The following is a 20152-nucleotide window of genomic DNA, read 5'->3' as shown; positions in this document are numbered from 1 at the left end:
CTGCTCTTCAGTTTGGCCGAGTTCTTTATTAGGCATTAATGCATGATACGCATGAGGGCGCGTGGCAGGACAAGTGATGTAACAGAACTTACTAAAGGGTAAGAAAGAAGGAGATGCAGAAAATACAGATGATGCTGATGGTTCTGAAGTAGAAGATTGGAGAGGGTAACTAGTGAATATCCTGAATTTAGAATAGAAAAATACCTGTGTATCCAGACTCAATAGAAGGTTCAAATGACAAAGGCCCTGGGTAAATTTTTCTGCGTGGGCATATGCATTTTCAAATCTAGTATAAAACTTCATCTCCTTGTACTAATGGTGTGTTGGTTTCTCTCAAATAGTGTTATGACCTCCTTTGGAATAATTAAGGGAGTAGTCGTGTAATAGTCATGGGAGGTGTCAGGATAAAGCTTTTATGCAGTTGTTTAGAGATGCACATGATGTCCTTTATGATAAAATATTGAAGTTATTAGTCTTGTACATCTTGTATTTAAAGTCTGAAACTCCGCTAATGACACCTTTGTTTTTTGTCGTCTTTGGTGCAATTAATTATGTAAAACTACTTTAGTCCCAGTGTTTAGTGTTGAGAAACTCTGTGACCATGTAACGTATTTTTCATGACTTTGTGCTTGTATAAATCATTTAAGATGTATTCAGCATGAGTAATTTATATTCTGTCTTGGATTATTAACTCCAGTGAAGAGTCTGGGGTGTGCTGAAAAGATTAGTTAGCTGAAAGGAGCTCTTCAAGAAATGTTCATGTATTTTTGTATGCAATGCATATTACTTTTTTTACTTTATTTTCATGTCTTACACTTTCTCTTTTTCAGCTGTCAAACGTTTGATGAAAGAGGCTGCAGAACTGAAGGATCCTACGGATCACTATCATGCACAGCCTTTGGAGGTTTGTTTCTCTGTGTGTTTGCAAGAGCTTGTAATTAGACTGTGTTACTAATATATACTCTAAGTTCTCTGTATGCATATGTATTTAAAAAGTACATATTTAGATACTAGCAGACCTTTTAGAATTGATTCAGTTCTTTTTATTCCTATGATGGAAATCAGCAGAATTCTGTTTTAATGGTATTGTAGTTCCAGGTTGTTACTGAAAGTACCTAATACTGATTTTACATTGCACCTCAGTAATTTTATCGCACAGGTACAATACATTTATTCCTCCTCCTCCTCTTCCCTGAGACTACATAAATGCATTATGTTTAACTTAAGTTTTTTACACCCAAACCTGAGATCTGGTTCAGTTGCCGAGTTGCTCAACAAAACACTTAAGCCTAGGTGATCTATGATGATTCACTATTTTGCATACAAAAAACTGTGAAAAATGTAAATGTGTGCAATTCTGGAAACCCCTTTCTGACTTCACTGGAATAATAAAAAATGCAGTGTTCTGTGGTATTCAGTTTGGGGATTTGATTTAGCTGTTCACAGAAGTGCGTAGCACGCTTAACATGCTTACAGAAAATAGCATGTTCCTTGGTGCTATAAAATATACCTTGTTATCGACTGATTTTTCTCTATACCTTGTGTTTCCTCTTGTGGTGAAATGTGACGTTTAATTCATGCTATTACTTGTAACTTACATGAAGGTCTTGTTTCTGGGTTGGAACAGTGACTCACTGGGAAGAAAGCAGTGGCAGATGAAAGGAAATGCTGGAAATGTTGACTGTTACCTCCCATCCTTGAAAAAATTGTAACTAGGTGGGCAGTCACAGTGCTGCAATACCAGTGTTTGGCATTAGATGAGAGATCTTGTTCACTGACAGTAAGCCTCATTTGGACTCCTGTCCTAACAGTAGGAGTTGTTCTGCTTGTAAATATTGGGGAGGTTGTGAGCATCATGAGATCTGATACACAAAGCCAAACACAGAACTCCAAAGAAATAATGCTTAAAGAGAAGTTATTTGTATGTATAATGAAAATGATATTCCAAATTTCAAAGTGTACTTGTTGTGCAGTGAAGCACTGTAGCTATTTCAAAATTGTTTATTGTAGTGGGTTGACCCTGGTTGGACACCAGGTACCCACCAAAGCCGTTTCATCACTCCCTTCCTCAGCTAAACAGGGGAGAGAAAATATAATGAAAGGCTTGTGGGTCAAGATAAGGGAGATCACTCAGCAATTACCATCACAGGTGAAACAGACTCGACTTGGGGAAATTAATATTATTACCAATCAAAATCAGAGTAGGATAATGAGAAATAAAACCTAAATCTTAAAACACCTTCCCCTCACCCCTCCCTTGTTCCTGGCATTAACTTCACTCCAGAATTCTCTACCTCCTTCCCCTGAGCTGGCAAAGGGGGATGGGGAATGGGAGTTGTAATCAGTTCATCACACATTGTCTCTGCCGCACCTTCCTCCTCAGGAGAAGGACTCCTCACACTCTTCCCCTGCTCGACTGTGGGGTCCCTGCCATGGGAGACAGTCCTCCACAAACTTCTCCAACGTGAGTCCTTCCCATGGGGTGCAGTTCTTCACCAACTGTTCCAGCATGGGTCCCTTCCACAGGGTGCAGCCCTTCAGGAACAGACTGCTCCAGTGTGGGTCCCGCATGAGGTCACAAATCCTGCCAGAAAACCTGCTCAAGCTTGGGCTCCTCTCTCCAAAGGGCCACAGGTTCCTGCCAGGAGTCTGCTCCAGCATGGTTTTCCCACAGGGTCACAGCCTCCTTCAGGCATCCACCTGCTCTGTTGTGGCATCTGCCATGGGCTGCAGGTGGATATCTGCTCCACCGTTATTCTCCATGGGCTGCAGGGGGACAGTGTGCCTCACAAATTGACTCAGTTTTCCAAGTTGACTCAGTTTTCCATCTGTTGGGTAATAAAACTAGTCGTAATTGATACAACTGGAGTGAAGAGCTTGAATAATGAATTTGAGGGTTGCAACAAGACCATTATGTGAGAAAATTACTGGACAGCTAAGCTATTTTATTCTTTTAACCAGAATCTTAGTACTGTGTTTGTTGTCTTACTCTGTTTCTTTAGCCTGTCCCTGTTCAAGAAAATGGTGCTTAGTTGTCTACTTCTTTGACACGCTCTTTGTTCTTTTTTTTTCCTTGTCCCTTTGGTGGGGGCATTTTAGGATAACCTTTTTGAATGGCACTTTACCGTTAGGGGCCCTCCAGATTCAGATTTCGATGGAGGGATTTATCACGGGCGAATAGTACTACCACCGGAATATCCCATGAAACCACCCAGCATTATTTTGCTGACGGTAAGCACATTTACTAGTTTTTCCTTTTCACGTGATCAATTTAACCGTGGGTGTCAGAGACATTCTTGACATTTAAGGTAATGTTATGTTTGTAAGAAAGGTGGCATAGTATAGTTAATGTTGCCAGTTGAAAACCAGAAGTCTTCCAAGGTGACTTTGGTGTTCTGTAATTACATGAAGCTTTGCACCTGATAAATGGAAGTTTTCTCCAGGAGTAGTCACATTGCTGATGTGATTGTCTAATCTGTTTTCTCCATGGGCCTTCTTGGTCTCTGTTGGAGACGTTGGTCACGTGTAGGAAGGCAGACCTATGGTTTGGGACAAAGGCCATGTTTGTGCGTAGTTTCATAGAGCTATAGCTTTTCAGGCTCTGCATGTGGTGTGTGGGTTACAGGAACAACAGGTAAGCCACCACGTCACACTGGGGCATGTGAGGTATCAGTTAAGGATTTCTTCATGCATGAATAGAGCCAGAGGGCAGACTACTTTGTTCAGAAAGCTGAATGCCAATTCTGTGAGGTTAGCATTAATATAATTATCAAGTATTGTTTGCATATAGTTTTGTTTGGTTTTTTTACAACTTGTACCAAAAAACAAGAGTTAACTTCCAGTATGTTTTATTATATCCTCCTCCTTTCTTTGAAGGCCAATGGCAGGTTTGAAGTGGGGAAGAAAATTTGTTTAAGCATCTCAGGGCATCATCCTGAAACATGGCAGCCTTCATGGAGTAGTAAGTAACAATTATTTAGAAAATGTTACCCCCATCAAGCGATTAGATCTTTACACTGAAAAAAGAAATCTCATAAAGAATGTTTATAGTGGAAAAGGAGACAGATTTTGAGGTAGTAAAAGTATGGGAGAATCTGAGAAATGTAAAGTCATGGAAGAACGACATAGAAGGGAATTGGGAGTGGTGTTAAATAAATGCAGGAGGAAAGGGTTGAGAAATTGACGCATTGATGGTAAGCTTTTATTTATTTGGATGCATAAGCATTAAGAATTCTCAGACTATTTAGAATATTCTTTGGGTCTGTGTGTTTTTGTTTGGGGTTTTCTTATTTTTTTGAGTTGAAATGTAAAAATACTTTAAATCATATTACTTTACCCTGGTTTTGTATAACCATTGAAACCAGCTTGAAAATTGATAGAGGCGAGAGTGTTCAGCTTTTAATTCTGATGCTGTACTTCTGAACACTCAAGAGGAAAGACAACATGGTCTGTGTTCAGAATAACTGAATTTTTTTTTTTTTTTTTTTTTTTTTTTTTTTTTTTTTTACATTTCAGTATGACAGAAATTGAGAGTTGGCACAATTCATCCAAGGCAATGTTTCTGTGTTTATATAATTTAGTTTTGCTGAGTACCGTATATATTTCTTTGGATATCAGTTGCACTTTTAAAATAAGTTGATAAGATCTTAGGAGTTTTCTAACAGACCACTCTTCAAATTTTGTGAAATCTCTTACTGTTTTTTTAAAGAGTAGAAAATACTGTCTTCTAAGTAGGAGGTGTAAATATGCTATCTCTGTTTTGTGGTACTTAGCTTCATGTGATACTTATTTACCAAATCTACTAGCCGAAGTGTCCTGAATTCTTAAATTTCATAACTATGTAAACCAAAATTGAAGGATAGATATTGTCAAAAGAGATGTTTTAGATAACAGTTCTGTTATGAGCTGTTATTAGTATTTAAGTAAGCTCCTTCCCCAGCATGATGACACAAAAGGAACGAATTCTGCAGTATATTGCATAAAAGAAAACGACTGAGCTTGTGTTCACTAAATCGCAGAATTTGTGTCTCGTAGAAAACAGGCACAAAAAGAAGAATGCCTTATGAATCCTTCTCTTCTTTTCTTCCCCATTTATATGTTAATTCTGCCTTAACTTTATTTCTTCAGAACCCATTTTTAAAGTCTGGAACTCTAATCTTTATATTTATGCAACATTTTTGGGACAACTTATCTTTTCTCCTGTGTGTTGGGTGATGGAAGAATAAGGACTTGGCTTTCATTTATGTGATGTTTAAAAAATGAAGAAAGCCTTGCTGCATACCAAAAAACCACAGTGCTGCTTGTATGAAATTCAGACTACTCCTTTGGACAAAATGAAGTTTTACAGGCAGAACTGCAACTTTTCTGTACCAAGTGTAGAGAGAGATGAAGTAACAGTTGTTTCTGCAACCTTGTTTGTATCTCTGTTTTCCCATTTCAGTAAGAACCGCTTTACTAGCCATTATTGGATTTATGCCAACCAAAGGTGAAGGAGCAATAGGATCTCTAGATTATACACCAGAAGAAAGAAGAGCTCTTGCAAAGAAGTAAGCACTATGTTACTGTAGGTACATACATATGTATTCTCTTTTAGGGTAAGGCATTGAGTAGAAAGTAAGTCACTTCAGTCTGTTCTCTTGCATTTATTCCAAATACCAAAAAAGTTCTATGCAGTGTATATGTTTTTTTTTTTTTCTGAACGTTATGCAAGCTTGGAACTTAGGGTCAAATAAAATACTTGGAGAGTGCTGTGTTCTTCCAGCATTGTGTGGTCAAATTACTGGTTCGTCTGAAATTCAGGCTTAGAGATACAATTAACATTGTGATACAGTGGTAATTGCAGTGTTGAGAAAAATGAGTATGATGGAATTGGTAGTAAGTGGGGGAGAAAACAACCAAAAAATGATGCATCATTCCCCTTAGGTAAATAATAATAATGAAACAATGACAAAAAAACTGAAGCAACAGCTTCTGAACGATTTTTAGGAAATTAAATTAAAATTAGATTTTCGACTATGATGAAACGATTAGCTTAGTGGATAAAGAGAAAGCGGTGGATGTTGTTTTTCTAGATTTTAGCCAGGGTTTTGGTGCTGTCTCCTTGCCATCCTCATAGAAACTCATGAAGTACAGCCTAGGTAAGTGGGGACAGTAAGGTGGATTAAGAACTGGCTGAGCCGCCTGGCTCAAAGGATTTTGGTAAGCAGCAGAAAGTCCAGCTGCAGGCTGGTCACTACTGATGTACTCCAGGGGTCGACACTGGGGACAGTGCTATTCAGTGTCATTAATGATCTAGATGATGGGGCAAAGTGCACCCTCAGCAAGTTTGCAGGGAATACAAAACTGGGAGGAGTGGCTGTTAAACCACAAAGTTGTGCTGCCATCCAGAGGAACCTCAATGGGCTGGAGGAATCTCATCAAGTTCAACAAAGAGAAGAGCAAAGTTCTGCCCCTGGGGAGGATTAACACCAGCCGACCAGCTGGAAAGGAGCTTGGAAAGGGAGGACCTGGGGGTCCTGGTGGACACCAACCTGATCATGAGGCAGCAATGTGCCCTTGCAGCAAAGAAGGCTAATGGTATTCTGAGCTGCATTAGGAAGAATACTGGCAGCAGGTCAAGGGAAGTGATCTTCCTTTGTACTCAGCACTGGTCAGACATCTGGGGTGCTGGGTTCAGGCTGGGGCTGTGTTCAGGTTCACAAGAAAGATGCAGACTTACTGGAGCAAATCCAATGCAGTGCCACAAAGGTGATTGAGGAGCTGGAACATGTTTTATACCAGTATAGGCTAAGAGAGCTGGGAGTGTTCATCCTGGAGAAGAGAAGGCTCAAGGGATCTTGTCTGTGTGTACAAATATCTGAAAGGAACGTCTAAAGAAGGCAGAGCCAGGCTCTTCTCAGTGGCATCCAGTGACAGGACAAGAGGCAATGGGCACAAACAGAAACCCACAAAATTCAATCTGAATGCAAGAAAACACTTTTTTTACTGTGAAGATGGTCAAAGTGCTTGCACAGGTTGTCCAGAGAGGTGGTGGAGTCCCTGTCCTTGGCAGGTACTAAAAACGTGGCTGGACCTGAGCAACGTGCTCTGCTTGACCCTGCTTTGTAAGGAGGCTGGACTAAATGATCTCCAGAGGTCCCTCCCAACCTCAGCTATACTGTGATCATCCATAAATGAAATCTTACACCCGTGGGGTTTTTTTTGTCTTTCTCCTTTCCCCATCTGGGGAGGAGAAGGTACTTGAAAGACCTGGAAGTGTTCAAGGCCAGGCTGGATGGGGCTTTGCGCAACCTGGTCTAGTGGAAGGTGTCCTTGCCCATGACAGGGGGGTTGGAATAAATGATCTTGAAGGTCCCTTCCAACCTAAACCATTCTATGATTCAGTGACCATATCCCTATCTTATAAGCAAAGTTACTGTATTCCAAATTGTATCTAGTACCTTATTTTGAAGGCAGCTGTGAGCTTAGTCTGCTTGTACTCTGAGCCAGTTGGAAGCTAAAACTTTCCTGTTAGCATGGCACTGAGTCAAAGCTAATAAACGCTGTTGAGAGGTAGGGTTTAGTGGGTTGGTCTTGACACTGTACTGTCAAGGCGGTGTGGTTTCTCATTGTCTTGGAGGGCTGCTTGCAGTGTGCCCTATAGGCAAATTATCTGTGCAAGGGAGGAAAGGTAATACTCTCATAGAAGCTGGAATTCCTGGATTTGAGGTGCAAGCTCCTGGGTCCGTTTTAGTATTTGTTATAATAGGTCTTTTTAATTTAAAATTTTAATTTGCTGCAGGTATAAGGTAAGTTTTAAAATGGTAACAAATTATTAATAGAGTATAGATAATAGCAATATGTAAGTCAGTTGTTAATATTTTCCTAAATGACATGAGAGAGTATGTGTTTGTAGTATAGATAATTCTCAATGTTTTTTCAAGATAGTGTGGTTTGGGGTGGGGAGAAGTACTTTTCATCTACTGGTCTTGACACTACTTCTCTTTCTGTGGATTGTTTTGCGAATAGTTTGTTTAAACAAGCACACAAGAACATTATGAGAACATGCTATTCTGAGTTATGTCGTTTGTGGCCAGGTCACAAGACTTCTGTTGTGAAATGTGTGGCACATCTATGAAGACAGCCCTCTTACCACTAACATCTGGACGTGTGTCAAGCCAGGCAGACAAGGAAGCTAAAGAACTTGCCAGACAAATTAGCTTCAAGGTGAAGTCACTGTTTCAACTTTTATCTCTGTTGTATAGAATTAAAAAAAAAATAAATATATTGAGGAGAATTGTAAATTGTAGAAACATTCATCATCTCATAAAATTTCATCAATCACTACATGGAAACCTGTTTTTTGTAGGACAGTCTGAAAGAGAAAAATAGGAGAGGTTCTCTTGCAATGTGTCAATTAATAAACCGTGCATCTCAAGCACAGGTCAATTAGCTTTAATTTCAGTGGTGAGCACTGTGGTAAGAACTGCCTAGCTATGTTGCTTTTACTTCCATATTTTCAGTCACTAATAACTTGATTAAATTCTCCAGAATTAGTCTTATCATAAAAGTGTTAGGAAAGTTTAGGCAAAGCTAACCTAATTTTTTTTCCTTTGTGATTTTTTTTTTTCTCCTTTTGGCTTATGGAAGGAATAAAATTTTCCTACTGGAAAATGGTTGCAAATTCTTTTGAACTACTCTGCAGCTGAAGATACTGAAAGTTGAACTCTGGTATGGAAGTTGCTGTTACCCAAAAATGTGTTCTCTAGCTTGTGTTTCAGTGAAAGTAAGGTTTGTTTAGCCAAATATGTGCCTTAGAAAATTGCATGTCTTGCATGCACACTGTTGGTTTTCACTGGGTTTTCCACTAAACTCTTAAATCAGCCACTAAGGAAGACTGCTGTGTGTGAGACAGGGAACTACAGTCAAATATATCATGACAATGTGACGTTGGTGCAGAATACATCCTCACTGGGGTCAGGGATGCAGTCAGGGATGTCGCCTTTTATCACCAATGTTCTCCTCCTTGTCCGAAAGACTACTTTTTGCGTTTGTGTATGCCATGAGAGTAAAGATTGCCTCCTACTGAGCATTACTGCCTGTTCTGCAGGACCTGCATATTCCTGTGCAATCTCACATCTAGACATGTTGACACAGTTGGGTCTGTGTGTAATAACGCTTATGATAAAAACATCTCAAAATATTTTACAAAGATGAGGAGGTACAGGGACAGAGTTTGAAAGTTGAGCTACTCAGAGAAGCAATGGACTGCCTGCTCCTGGCTTTTTTTACAATATATAAGGGTTAAAAAGTATAGGATTGATTTTTACTAAAGAGCTGCTAATCTTCATCACAGAAATTCTAGAAATATCAGATTTTTTTTAGAAAGATTTTTTTTTTAGAAAGAACTCTTAATTTACATTTCATACCTTTTTCAGTTTTAAAATTAAAGACTTAGGGACATCGATATCTAAAGAATATTGGTGTGTTCCATGTAACTCCACCTCCTAAGAGCAACCACTCAGCAAGGGAAAAATGAACAAAAGCCTCAGGTTTCTACAGCCTTTTACAATCCATTGTGGGTTTTTTATAGGGTAAATCATTTCTGTCCTCTGGTTGTGCCTTCCCTCCCTTTCTTAAATCAATTTTTAGGGACTTTTTTTAAGCTTCATGCTTTTTTCTGCTTTGCTTTGCTATTGTTTGATTGATGTTAGACTGAGGCATTCGATTGATGTGTTTGTAGTAAACTAGTAGTATGAATTACTAGCAGGGAATACAAAAGTTTTTAATCATTTGGATGTATTCCATGTCAATTTATGGGGAAAGATTTAACATCAGATTGATGATTGTGTAATCTGAGAGAGCCTCTACTAGCAAGCATACTAGCAGTCTACGTTATCTTGATCCTTAAAGAAGAGATTTCCTAACTTTTTCTAGATGATCCTGGGATTATGAGAAATTATTTAATACCACTCTTAAGCAAAATGTTAACTTTAAAAAAAAACAAAACCAACAACCCAAACCCATATGTGGTATTGAGACAGGAATATGAAATCCATGAGGAAAAAAAAATACCGTATTTTCACATTACAGTTTTCCTGCTTCTGTGAGCCTCCACTCTGGTTTCTGTCTGTTTGCATAGAAAATTAAATTTTTTTTAATCAGCTTTACATTGACTTGCAAATTGTTTTGTGCATTTTAGGTGCTATATGCCATAAATTCCATTCCGCTTAAAAAAAGAAAAGATGGATGACTAATAGCATATGCATTACTGTAAAACAATATTATATATCTACATATTGCCATCACAAGGTGTATTTTGCAGTAAATTTAATTCTCCAGTCACCCTCATTAGTATTTTTAAATCTGTTGATCTTCTGTGGTCTCTCCAGCTTTTCTGGAAGGAGAGTTAAGGGTTGGAGAAAAGAGAGACTAGGTGACGAAAATGATATTTCAGTTTTGGGAACTTTCAAGTGCTTTATTTTTTTGAATGTTAGTCTGACTTCATTCTAGCATGCTAGACTTAGTACTTTCATAAACTAAAATAAATCAAATGCGCATTTTGTAGAGTATGTGCTTCGTAGACAGTAAAGATGAAATGAGCTCTTACTGGAAAAAGCAGTATGAAAAGCAGTGGTGTCGCAGATTCCAGGGAAGGAACTTACAACTGGATAGGGGAAAGGAAAATTCACCCTGTGGATTGTCAAATGTTGGAGCAGGCTGCCCAGAGAGGTTGTGGAATCTCCAGCTTTGGAGATGCTCAAAACTTGACTGAACATGTCTCTACTTTGAGGAGGGAGTTGGACCAGGTAACATCTAGAGGTCCATTCCAGTCTAAATTATTCATAACCCTGTGTTGCTTTGTTGCTTCTCCGTATTCGAGTCAGAACTTGTCCTATCTAATATTAGAGTTAATAATAGTCAAGTACAACAAGAAAGCAGCGTTGTCAGATTATAAGTGTTTTTGAATCTTAAATTCATCTTCAGGTTGTTTCAGTGGTATATTTTTCAGATTCTCCTGAGATAACACACGTCAAGAAACAGGGAATTTAATTTCCTTACACAAAATAGTATCACGAAAAAGGATGTTGTTGTCTTGTGATCTTATCAGCTTGTTATCACCATAACTGGTTGGTTTCTAATACACTGTTTGTATTTCTTAGTACTACTACCACTACTTATATCTGCATTTGAAGACAGGTATTAAATTTGGATTTGTCATCTTTACAGTAAAATGAGATCTGGATACATGACTTGGGAAGTGACTTGCTTGCTGATAAAAATTGATCTGGTCATGACTTTTTTTGGTTTTTGATATGTATAAATTTTGAAGTGTTTCAGTTCAGGACTATGACGCTATTTCTTTTTCTGTTCCCAAGAGATTATTGCAGGGACATACACTGTTTTAACACGAGATTTGTTCATGATCTTCTACATGTCACTACTGATTTCTCATCTAAAACGTCCAAAAGCATGAAACCTAAATTCTGGGAGTTGATGCTGATTAGACATTTTATAAACGCGTACAAAAGCAGTATTACAAAACTTGTATTTCTCCTTTTGCTCTGCTTGTGCTGAAATTTAAATACTGGAAATTGGCTTTGTGTGCCTGGCACAGTGTAGTGCTGTGCATATATGTCCACTCTGGCTGTGAGGCAGCTTCAGTACTAGGACAAGTATAGCCACATTAAATTAGCACGTACTGGAGGCTAGTTATCCCTGCCAAGAAACGGGCTGTATTAATTCACTTGTAACAACAGTAGTCAGCGTTCACTTAAGGCCGTAAGAAACACAAGTTTTAAAAAATGGTGTTATTTCTGGCATAATGTCATCCTGGATCTTCTAAAGAATTTTCTTCTTTGCTCTATATATCTGTCCATTTTTTTGAACGTTATACCTGTTGTTACGTGCAAACAAAATTGTTTTTTAAACTGACATTTGCACATCTGTACTCTTACTTCTAAAGAAGGAGAATTTCTTAAACCTGTTGATGTGTAATTGAAATGCAGTTGGCATACTTGATTTTACATTGCATTTCAGTAGGTCTCATCTTCTTCATACGTTAAAATACGCATTCCAAAATAAGCCAAATCTCCTTGGAGCAATTTTGATCTCGTCTCTGAAGCGTACATGTGTACTCCCTGTAGGCAGAAGTCAATTCATCCAGGAAGTCTGATGCTGGACCCTCACACACGTCAGGATTGAACCACTCTGCCGCTTCACGTGAGCCCCCGCAGGATGGTGCAGCTAGAGCGTTCCAGGATCCAACAAGTGCAACGGTATGGTCCATCTTTGAGCTTTTATCAGTGCAAGTGCAAGCGTCGTCTAAACATGAAATCAGCACTGTTAAGCTGATTGGAGGCTTCATGAAGAATATGTAGTTCATACATTTCTTCCAGAGCTTCTGCTTACCTTTATATAAAATCTATGTATAAACTTCAGCAAATAGTATGCTGAATCACTTTTAGAAAAAGCAATCTGCTTTCACTTCCTTCTCTTAAAAGCAATAAATAATGTTCTTTTAGTAATTCTTCTTCCCAGTTGTTCCTTTAGTGTATGGGTTAACAGTTCATTAAAATATTATGGTGTCTGAAGTACTACAATTTACGATCTGCGTCATATATCACAGGTTTTTGCAATAGAATTCTTAGCCAGAGGCAAAAAATGTTTCAGTGATAATTTGCAGCTTTTAAATATTAATTAAGGGTATCTTCCTGGTTTTTATAACCTCTTCAGTAAATCTGAATAAAATATTCTTACCATTTGAAGTATGACACTTATGTTTTAATACTGCTAGGTGTAGGGCTTACATAATGGTTTCAGAAGTGACCAGGGCCTGGTGGTGGGCCAAGGCAGCTGCTGTTATGACTGTGGCAAATGCAATCTAAATTCACTGATAAATTGCAGGCAAATCCCAGCTAAGCTGTCTTTTTTAGAGAGGATGGGGCTGCAGATCGGTTAAAAAAACTAAAACACGTCAAATAACGTCAGACCATCTGTTGCGTGTTTGCAACATATTTTCGAGCTATGTAGAAATATAAACATGCTAATAGCATACTTTTTTCCCACATTAAGGACTTTTCCAGATTGTTCAGGATTTAATAAATCATTTTATTTTATTCTTCTTATAACAAATCCTGGCTAATAAAGAACTAGCCAAAATGCCAAGGCATTGCTAGCATTTTCTTGAAGAAAAGGAGACTGATTTTTTTTTTTAATTAATCCCATTTCTAAGAGACTTGTTTTAATCAATTATGCTGATTTAATAAGTAATGGTTAACTTAATTTTCAACAGAACAGTCCCATGTGAAATGAGACTTTTAAACATATAAATGTATGTAGATTTTTTATATATAATAAACTGTAAATGATGAAAAGTGGATTCATGTTCTAAGGGATCAGACTGTCACACTCATGACTTCTAGAGTTTGAAGCAGTATCTGTGTTTTTGAGCTGCCACATTTTGAGTGTTAGGAATTTTCTGGAGCTGTTGGGGAGTGAAAACATACAGCCACACAGTGCAAGAAAGAAATGTGTAACAGGAAAGACTATTGTAAAGAATTTGAGCTTGCTATTTTTGTGTTCTTATTCATGCGAAAGTTAATAGAAATCTTCCCAAAGTAGGGGGTCAAAGGCCTTGAACTGCTAATAGCATCCATGCAAACCTCTCATATACTGCTAAGAGTATCCATGCAAACCTCAGACCCTTTCTACTCAGCTGGGCTTCTTGCATGCGTGAAATCAGTTTGTGAGGTTAGTTCTTGTGTAATTCTACCTTCCTAAGCTGTAAGTGTTAGATGTGGGCAACATCAGAACTATGGTTTTTTTCTCTTCTTGGATAAAATGTTTCCCACTTACTCTACAAATGGGTGCTTAATTAAAAGCTATTGTAGAAAATTTGCTGTTGTGAACTTGAAATTTAATGCCCTTTGAGAGTAAAAAGGGCAGAGGTAGACCCAGTGCTGAATCCTTGTATTAGCTTGCGTAGTACCTTCTGGTATAGTAGATTTAATGTGCGTACCTCCAAAGTCATGGACCTTATATCCTGCTGCACAATACAGAGGGGAAAAAAAAAAAAAGCAGTAATCGTGGAGGAAGAATGGAGTGTTACCTTTCTTCTGTTCTTGGAACAGTTGTAACCAGTCTTCATTAAAAACATGATGGTAAAAAGGTGCTAAAGAAAGGGTCTACTTTTGGATGAAGAGGGACTCTGTAGGCTGTTTTACTATGGGAAAGCCAATCTGCTTCGTGTGGAATTTTGTTCTTTCCAGCAACAATTGTCTATTCCATGATTTTTACCTTTAAGCTGCTTGAAAGGACAGAGATTTTTGCAATGAATTAATGGCAGGACAATTGTGAGTACAGTGATGCCCTTCTTGGGATAGGTTGAACTGAATTCTTGTGTGGAAAGCCAGTGCAGAATGGTCTTATAAAACACCTATGACTAGACTCTCCCTTTCCTTCTTCATCTCCCACTGTATTTACTTTTTTAAATTTGTAGTAGCTGTTGATGTCTACTCAGGGCATAGCAATGGTACATTACTCCTGTTTGAGTATTCAAAGATCAAGCAAGGTACTGCTGAAAGTTGGCTTGATTAAAAGTAATTGCCCTTAGCATTAAGAAAATTAGGTTCTTCCACATCTGAGCAAAAATATGTTGTTGAATGGATATATTGTAGATACTCAGGTCCAGATTAAGTCACCTGCTATGCCATTGGTCACCTAAATGTTGGTACCAAAACTGTCATCACAGTCCATGGGACTAGTTAGTGGAGGCTGGAGAGCACTACAGCTCACTGAGAAGCGGAGGCTGGTAGGTTGCATTGCTCTGTCCGTCCCCCTGATTGCACTGACTAAATCTACACAGACTATTATGAGAGTCCAAACTCCTACCACGCCTTTGCAACCTACTTTTAATGTATTGATGTGGAATGATGCCCCACCTTGGTGTTTATAGTTGATGAATAGAATTGTAATTCTTATCAAGTATCAAAATGACAAGCTAAAAACTGGGGTTAGACTTTTTTTTTCTGATAACCTGGGAATATATTAAACCTCAGTGTATGTGGTATTAAACACTATAGTATAGTAGTGTCCTCAATGAATGTACTGGCCTGATGAAGTGTTGTAATGAGGAGTGATGAAATGAACAGTGTAACTGAAGTCAGCTAATCATGAACTAATGAAGGAAGTTTCTCTGAGAAAATGAGGCGATGTTCTGATACGTGAGATTTATAGAAGCCCTTATTTTTAATCATATGTTCTGAATGGTATATTGTTAAAAAGTGTTTCTGTTTATCACTATTAAGTGGTGTCTTAAGTTTTGTTGTACTACAGCAACAATTTTAAATGTGTTGGCAATCAGGAGTACTTGGCTTGACTTTGATTCATTAAAAACTAGACATATTTCTTGTTAGCCGTTAAGCCAAGCTGTGTCAAACTTCAGCTGTTCTTCAGTTGGAAATTACATGGATAAACAAGTATTTTACCTACCCTTATATCTTCTTATTTCTGTATATCTTTGAGATCATGAGTATAACTGAAAGAGGCTTCAGTAACCCAGAGGATTTATATGGTTCTGAGTTCCTAGAGTTTGATATATTTTTCAAACATCCCTTCCAAGGTGATTGTTTAATACTTCCAGCATTCTGATAATTTTTTTAAAATAACAGCCTGGAGACATAAGTGATACAGTGAATGCTACCCTACTGGTCTTAAGTAGACTGAACATAGTGTAGGTTTCCTTGCTTGCATTTTGTTATACGATAGAATGTTTTGTTAATTCTAACATATGTACGTTTTACTGAGCTAGCCTTATTTATCAAACTCAGATGTCCTTGGAGCAAAGGACAGTCCTAATAGTTTCAGAAGTTTCAGAAATAATATGACACACAAATTGAATATTCAGTGACTGCAAAGATCAGACACTAAAGGTGGCTACAATGTAGCTCTTATAAAATATTTTTATTTTTAGTCTATTAAGCCCTCATTCCCAACATTGCCAGTATGGTTTGGCAGAAAATGACTTAAAATTGGATGGAAATTGTGTCATGTGAGGTGTTGCGTTAGTCTAAAAATTTTGACATTTTTGCTTAAGAATTTAAAAACTTGCTGTAAGTGAAGACAAGAAGATTGTGATATTTTTATTTATTTATAATACAGCCTATCTGCCATTTTTGGGATTCTTAATTATTAAGTCTTCAAACAAACAAACAAAAAAATTTTTCTTTAGATGTATATATTATTTAAGATACACTAGCATTTGGTGCCATTGCTTCCTGAATTCACTTCTCTTCCTCTCCTGTTCTGAAAGATGGGAGTGTAGATGAATCGAGGAACTTCATGTTCAAAGGCTCAGCTTCCCTACGTCTCTATTTTCCTTGGCATGAGGAGCTTTCAAGTGGGTTCAGTATGAAGCAGAATGACTTTCTTCTGCAGTGTAATGGAAATCATGCCAAGCTGCTCGTGGTGTTCTTGGGTGTCTCTGCTGATAAAATAAATCTTTTAAAAACATTTTTCTTTGAAGCTATCCAAGCTGCTTGCTTGCTTAGGCAAGAAACCTACGTAAACAGGCAAGTTGTCAAATGTGGTGAGCAATTGCATCAGTACTTCCTTGCTGATAAAAAGCAGTGGGAAGTACTAATGATGAGGAGGTAGTCAAATCATGATGGGCTAGTCAAATCACTGACTAGGTGAAAATTTGGAGATTCTTTTCCCACATACAGAGCACGTGGCCAAAGAGTGATGGGACCAAGTACTACTTACTGTATTGCGGATCATCAAACCTGATACACAGTTGAGGACGTTCCCTATTGGGCCATGTGGAAAGAATATCTTTTGTGGATGTAGGACCTGGCTGAAACAGTACTCAGAGTTATGGATATTGTGTCCATTAACAGGCTTTTGCTTGGAAGCAAATGTAAAATATCCAGAATCCTAGTTTTGCCTGCTGTAACGATGCTCAGTCTTTTAGAAGAAGAGAGGAGGTGGGGAAAGCTAACTCTGGAAAAGCTCTGGAAAATAGCTGCAGGTTGCAGTGGGAATACCTGCAGACTGTTCTGAAAAGTAAAAAGAAGGCTTACAAAAAAGTAACTTTTTGTCAGAGCTACTTTTTTTTTTTTAACACTTCAAAATTGAGCCTTGTCAAAATATTTATTTCCAACAACTTTGCTGTGTCACTGTTTTTAGTATTGAAATGTTGGAAGTTGGAGCTTTTAGTATTGCAAGCAGGATTAGGCCAGCAAAATATCAGAACCCGTCACTTCAGTCTTACAAACTGAAAAATTCTTTTCTTTAGAATACTCTCCTGAGCTGAAGATCAGTTGCTAATGTTTTGGGGGTTTTTTTTTATTGCATATAATGGTAGACCAACATTTGACCAGTAGAGGGCAATGGGTACGCGCATGCATAGGTACAGTGCTCAATAATTTGTGCTGGAATCGCTTGGATGTTTTGTGTTTGGGGGTTTTGTTTTGTTTCTTCCAGTGTTGTTGGTGATGAGGGCTGAATGTTGGATCCAGCTGTCCCCAGGAAGCAGTGCAGCATTGCTTAATTGGAGTTACCTGCACTTCTGTCCCTTTCTTGCCCTTGCCCTTGTTTCCCCTTCAGTATAGGTGACATTACAAATCCTCAGAGACTTAACAATCTGGAGGATTATTAAAGGTTTCTTGAACTGATAACAGTTAAGCAAATCCTAGACAAAGGTATTTGAAGTATCTTGATTTGGAACGCATCTAGAATTCAAATGTTGTTTGACAGACTTTCTTCAGACTTTTCGTGTCCTTAGAACTGCTGATTTGCAGCTTAAAATAGAGTTCTCAAGATAGTGTATGGGCAAAAATAATAGCTATAACAATCTGGTAACTACTAGTGACATGTTTGATCAGGCTTTCAAGTATTAACAATTATCTGAAGAGTACATTTTAGTTCTAATGACTTTATTCCTTGCTAATCATATGTAGTCTTGCCTCACAACTCTTCATGTTTCCTTTTTAGTCTGAAACTGAGAATAACGGTGCAGCGGCCAGTCAAGAGCATACTCCGCCTGTGTCTACCAACACGTCTATGAGTCCTCGGCAGCGCCGTGCCCAGCAGCAGAGTCAGAGACGGGCTCCATCTTCAACTGACTTTAATCGGGTACAGCAGCCAAGAGTCAACATGAACCACACTGGATCAACTGTTCTGATTGTCCTTCTGACTTTTGCATTGGCAGCTCTTATATTTCGTAGAATATGTTTGGCTAACGAGTATATATTTGAGTTATAAGGTTGTTTCTGTCATAACAGCAGTGACTTGAATGCTTCATTGAACATTCTGTATTGGGTATGACATGAGAACTGTTTACAAAGGTTACTTTTTGTATTTACGCTTAAATCCTTATGAATGTTAATGTACCTACAGATACATTACTTGTAAGAAAAGCGAAGTTGGACATTTAACTACAACAAGTGTTAATTGAGTGCCCACTAGATACTTGGAGAAACAGTGCAGTGGGATAGTAACATGAAGGCATGTGGGAGGGGAGTCATTTTGAGTGATTTATCAACTAGAAAAAGACAATTTAAAAATTAAGTGGTTGATTCACTTTTTTATGGAACATAAATGCAATTAATTACCCCATCTAAGTTAGTATAAGATTTGACATTGGGGAAGGAATTCTAAAATGAAACAGGACTAAGTGTTTGTGTCCAGTCACCTCTTAATTTAGAGGGGATACAGTTTTGTAACCACTTTTATTTACCATGACACATTTCTAGAGGCAGAACACATACAAATTGGTTGTGATGCTGCTTTGTGTGTGTGAAGGAGGGAAAGGAGTAGGGGAGGAAAGAAGGGGCCAGTAAACTACTTGCATTATTTCGATTTTTATTTTTTTGGAAGAAAGATGGGATAATCTTTTGCAAGATTTGAATATCCTCTTCTAATACTCTCAATTGTATATCTTGGTTTTTTTAGAGTTGAAGATTATATAAAACATGTCTATTCTTGCAATAGTTATAAATATGTAATATAATTATTTACCCAGAGCTATTGTCTTTTAATTATACCAGGAATACACATAATGTGTTGAACTGACTGTTTCATATGTGGTTTTATTTACTAAAGAAAATTTAAACCTTATTATGCTTAAACTCTCATATATATGAACATGCTTAAGAGAAATATTTATTAAAACCTTGGTAGTAATAAAGAGTTTCAAGCCAGTCTTCGGTTATGTTTCAAGTGTCACATGGCCTTTTGATTATTTTTTTTTTTCCGTTTCTTTTAAACCTAAAATCAATAAGGGGCCTGGAGGCTTTCTGCATTATTATTTTATTAAAAAAATTAACAGTTGGTAATACTCATGAATGCTGTAAAATGACATATACAAGCAATAGACCTACAACTGTTAGGGTTTTGAGAGGTTTTGTTTGTGAATGCTTAAGTATTGCAATGAAGTAAAAGAATCAGTGGGATAATATTCTTGTATTACTGTTCAGATTTAAATGTATTCTAGCATGTTTATTTCAAAGACAATGAAATTTAGCTAAATTCGTTGCTGTCGAACATGATAGCACTGACTTAAGTGAGAGTCTCATCCTGTTTCTCGGCAAGTATTTATCGGGCTACCTACAGCTTTCCTAAATTTTGTTAAATATAGATGTATTAATGTTTTGAAACATTAAAGTAGGTATAACAACTTCTGAAATAAGGAAAGCCCATTGTGTGTCTAAGGGGGATGGGGAAATTAAAAAAAAAACAACAAAAAACACCAAACAACAAACCACAAAAAAAAAACCCAAACAGTTTTTTAGTATTTCTTCTGGATTGTTGATAATCTTGTTTGCAGGTACAATGGAACAGAGATCAAAAAATAGTTTTCTTGAGAAGTTCAGACAAAAGGTTATAGTTTGATCAGCTGGTTAAGCAGTTACTTCCACAACATTTTGCAGCAGAACAATCTGATGTCAATATATTAATTGTTGTGGTTTTACCTAATTTGTATGTTTATTTCATTAGAAATTTTTTTTAAAAAACAACACAACAACCGGAAAAACCCACACCAAAAGCCAAAAAAAACCCTCTCCAGATCCTGTCACCACTGAAATAAAAGTACTGTGTTTCTGAGTCGGTATGTTGCTTGAATGCCTGTTCTGTTCAAGTATTGCAAACCTGGGCTCACAGAAGAGGGAGT

The 20152-nt window shown here is 37.7% G+C and overlaps 1 protein-coding gene across 1 annotated transcript; it reads left to right on the top strand.

Moving 5' to 3' along the window:
• The first annotated feature begins 833 nt into the window (after positions 1-833).
• Positions 834-18326, top strand: UBE2J1 (ubiquitin-conjugating enzyme E2, J1). The gene is made up of 7 exons (XM_009887503.1): positions 834-904; positions 3100-3231; positions 3877-3961; positions 5441-5546; positions 8076-8205; positions 12126-12257; positions 17974-18326. The coding sequence occupies exons 1-7, from the start codon at positions 845-847 to the stop codon at positions 18241-18243; spliced, it is 915 nt and encodes a 304-aa protein (XP_009885805.1). The 5' UTR covers positions 834-844; the 3' UTR covers positions 18244-18326.
• Positions 18327-20152: the final 1826 nt, after the last annotated feature.

Source organism: Charadrius vociferus, unplaced genomic scaffold (assembly GCF_000708025.1).
Source record: "Charadrius vociferus isolate BGI_N301 unplaced genomic scaffold, ASM70802v2 scaffold185, whole genome shotgun sequence".
NCBI lineage: Eukaryota > Metazoa > Chordata > Aves > Charadriiformes > Charadriidae > Charadrius > Charadrius vociferus.
The sequence above is the reverse complement of the archived record's forward strand: the minus strand, read 5'-3'. Positions and strand labels throughout refer to the sequence as shown.

Bases quoted from the DNA above. Each gene is read 5' to 3' on its own strand.
- UBE2J1 (XM_009887503.1), top strand. From the start codon at position 845: ATGAAAGAGGCTGCAGAACTGAAGGATCCTACGGATCACTATCATGCA. The intron at 3,962-5,440 runs GTAAGTAACAAT...TTCCCATTTCAG, and splicing joins ATGGCAGCCTTCATGGAGTA to TAAGAACCGCTTTACTAGCC. The intron at 12,258-17,973 runs GTATGGTCCATC...TTTCCTTTTTAG, and splicing joins AGGATCCAACAAGTGCAACG to TCTGAAACTGAGAATAACGG.